Source organism: Physcomitrium patens, chromosome 21 (assembly GCF_059467195.1).
Source record: "Physcomitrium patens ecotype Gransden chromosome 21, ASM5946719v1, whole genome shotgun sequence".
Taxonomy (NCBI): Eukaryota; Viridiplantae; Streptophyta; class Bryopsida; order Funariales; family Funariaceae; genus Physcomitrium; species Physcomitrium patens.
In genome coordinates, this window is record NC_143430.1 from 1,004,714 (window position 1) to 1,008,162 (window position 3,449).

The 3,449-nt window shown below is 41.6% G+C and overlaps 1 protein-coding gene across 1 annotated transcript; it reads left to right on the forward strand.

Annotated features, from left to right (window-relative positions):
- Positions 1–648: 648 nt before the first annotated feature.
- Positions 649–3,062, forward strand: LOC112274276 (protein OSB1, mitochondrial). Its single transcript, XM_024503598.3, has 5 exons — positions 649–1,369; positions 1,616–1,751; positions 1,881–2,016; positions 2,197–2,294; positions 2,437–3,062. The coding sequence occupies exons 1-5, from the start codon at positions 900–902 to the stop codon at positions 2,629–2,631; spliced, it is 1,035 nt and encodes a 344-aa protein (XP_024359366.1). The 5' UTR covers positions 649–899; the 3' UTR covers positions 2,632–3,062.
- Positions 3,063–3,449: the final 387 nt, after the last annotated feature.

A 3,449-nucleotide genomic window follows, 5' to 3' on the forward strand; every position in this document is an offset into this window, starting at 1 on the left:
TATTTATTTATTTATTTATTTTGCTCCTAAACAATGTTCATCTTTTAGCCACTGAAGATCTACGTGTTCTAGATGCAACCAAGAACAATGATACAAAGGAGAGTTATTAAAGTGACTGATATTAGACCATTTTAAATTTACTATTTTTAATACATAATTTGTGTGAGGAGTCAAAATACAGATCATAAACCCATATTCCCTTTTTTTTGGTTTTCCTAGAAAAGAACCCCATGAGAGTCATAAACATCATATACATGTAAGACATTATATAAATCAAAATAAATATTGTAAAAATAATGTTATCAATTATGATTATTACATCATACGTACATATATAATAACTCTAACATCTCTTGAGTCACACGACGACACATCGTTAAAATAATCTATGGTCCAGATCGGCTTCAGGTGTGAAAAGGGAGTAACTACCTTAGGGGCCAATACGAGCGGTACCTCGAATATAGTCACCTGAATTAAGAGATCTCGAAAGCACAAGATCTCAATTTTCGAGACCTGGATGGCAAGGGGCTACCGTGGTCTCCGCCGCTGAGCGGAGACAAGGTGGGGTGAGGGAGAGGGGGGGGGAGCGGGGCTACCGCATCGAAATATAACTGCTTTGGACAAATCTCGGTGGCTTAATCCGCACTCCACTGTGCCCGAAGCCGAACCCACTTTGCCAGATTTTTATAACACTCTGTAGATTGCCGAAAAAGTGTCTTGCGTGATACTGAGGCGGAGTGCCGTAGACAGGGAGACGGAATCGGCTGGCGCGGAGACGGTCTGCATTGTGTGAACATTCTGGGTTTTTGGCAATGATTTGTAGCTATTCTGTGGTTGTGTCATGGTAATTTATCAGGGCAGGGAGTTTGGCGTGCTGCGTGGGTGTTGAGATAGAAGGTATGAGCTTAAGGGGGATTGCTATGTCATCTTTGACAGCGGCGCAGTCTCGTGGTAGTGCTGTTGCTGGTGCTGGGTCAGTGGTTTCGATGTCGTTCACACGAGCTTTGAGGAGTGGAGTGTCGTTGGCTAGCGTGAGGAGAACTGGGTTGTCGTCTTTGGGGTCGGTGGGGTGCTGTCGGTTGCGGATGCCGGTGCCAGTGGCGGTGAAGCAGTTGAGGACGTATTCTCAGGGTTCGAGGGTGGCGGCGATGGGGGGTTTCCAAGGGCACGAGGTGGAGCTGGACACCACGAACGAATTTCCGAGGCCCAGCAGTGTGCGGTGGTCGAAGGAGATGGCCAACACTGTGCAGTTGATTGGGAATGTGGGACGGGATATGGAGATCAAGTACTTGGACACCGGGAAAGTGGTGGCTAAGACTAGTTTGGCTGTTCAGAAATATGGTCTGAAGAAGGACGAGCCTCCTAGCTGGTAAATTCCGGTCTGCACAGCAATGGCAATTAGATTTGGCATTCATGAAAGCAAATGTTAGGGTTTAAGTTTAGAGTCGTTGAAATTAGGTTTGTATCTTTGGCATTGCCGAAATTCCTGAAAAAGATAGGATTATAACGACTAGCTACTATGTCAAAAATGTCTCATGCTTATTCAGTGTAGGCGAGAGGACATGTCAGTTATGGAGGTTGGAAGTATTTGACTTTCAGAATTGTTGTGGTGCAGGTTGGAGATGGAATTCTGGGACTCTCTTGCTGAAATTGCTGGCCATCATTTAAAGAAAGGAGACCAGGTGTATGTTGTGGGGAAATTGACGGTGGACCAATTCACGACAAATGGAGTGGTCAAAAAAACGGTTAAGGTGGGGAGTCGGTTTGTGATGATGTTTGTCATTCGCAGTTAGATGGTAACTCCTTTCTGACTTGCTCGCGTTTTAGGCCCCAGTTCATTAGGTCAACAACTTATCCATTCAGGAATATGTGGTATCCAGGTTGTAGCGACTGACGTCCATTTCGTAGAAGGTAGTCGAGCTTCAGCGACTGGCAATGCGCAAAGTGGTCGTAGCTTCTCATCACCTTCCTGGACACAAGCACCTCCAGCACCATCTCAATCTCAGTCACGTTCTGGTTCGCATCTCGAGAAACTCACTATTGATTTGATCCTGGAGTTTTGTGAGGATAAGAGCATTGTATTTTCTTTTCTTTTATTTCTTGTAGTTGACCATTGTTTTGTCTTAGTGGGGTTGACCGTATGAAGATGCTACTAGTTGGCTTCACTTAACTCTCTAGAGGACCTTCTGGGTACAGGAGCAGATATGTATGCTGCAGCTAATGCCGAAACAGAGAAGCTATGGAATGAATATTTTTCAGATCCTAATCAATGGTGGGATAATCGAGCTAAAAAGGTGAGATGGGAAGACGTGTCTGTCATTAATGCTGATATTTTGCTCCTTGTTGCTAGAGTGTGTCTTGTAGATGTATATCTTAACTCATTCTGTATGGAATTCTGAATTATGTGCATTGCTTTCTTTGTTGCCAATGTGGCAGCCCAGCCCAAAGACTCCGGATTTCAAACATAAGTCTACGAACGAGGCATTATGGATAGTGAGCAAGAAGACTCCATCGTGGGTACCAGGTCAGCTGGAGAAACTGGAAGCAGCAAAGCAGAAATTTATTGCGAGTGGTGGAGGGATGCCGCGTCAATCAAACAGTATTTCCGGGGTAGATTTCAAAGATTTCTGAAGATGGTGGATCTTTGATTGTGCAGTGTTTCTTTTGTCCTGGAAAGTTCTATACGGGTTTTTTTTTTTAATTTTAATTTTTAATTTTTTTTTTTGACTATCTAACCTGTGTTCTTGTGGTTACCGTCACAAGATCACTCCATGTTAGTGACCAGGATCAAATTTGGTGTTCACATGCTATTACCATAAAACTACTTAGCTATGGTACATGATGAAAGTTTTTAGGTCAAAATTGGTCACTTCTGGGTTTTCGGGATTGCATGTATTTAGAAAAGACACTATCTTTTTCTCCTCTTGGTAGATGTTTAAAGGTTGAAATTTCGATAATGATCTAATGCATGCATAAAAAGGTCTGTGACCAATTTTGATGATACGAATAGAAACTAATACGAACAAAAAAAACAAAAAACAAATCCATTACATCTCACAGTTTACGACTTTGTCCCAACTTGTGGTATGTGGCTCATAAAATTACAACTAATTTTTTGGTATTATGGCAATGGAGCCGATGTGGTGGAATGAGTACTCAAAAGCCACAAACTTGAATATGATAATTTCTCAAAATTATTACCTCAAATTAAACAATCGGATCAATATTTATAGTTTAGTCATTCGACCAGGTACTACAATGAAGGTTTAATATTTGATAATTTATAAACTAACTCGGATGTTCAGGGAAACAATATTCTTCCAAGAATGCAGTGAATTAAAGAATCCACCGCAAAGTGCATGTCTTCCAATCCTATATTATTTATCCTACAAATTACAAACATTATGGAGACAACTTGTATAAATGATTCCGTTTCATTATTCATTATT

Coding starts and splice junctions, on each gene's coding strand:
- LOC112274276 (XM_024503598.3), top strand. CDS start 900: ATGAGCTTAAGGGGGATTGCTATGTCATCTTTGACAGCGGCGCAGTCT. Junction 1,752..1,880: donor TGGTCAAAAAAACGGTTAAG/GTGGGGAGTCGG, acceptor TGTGGTATCCAG/GTTGTAGCGACTGACGTCCA. Junction 2,017..2,196: donor TCAATCTCAGTCACGTTCTG/GTTCGCATCTCG, acceptor TTCTGGGTACAG/GAGCAGATATGTATGCTGCA.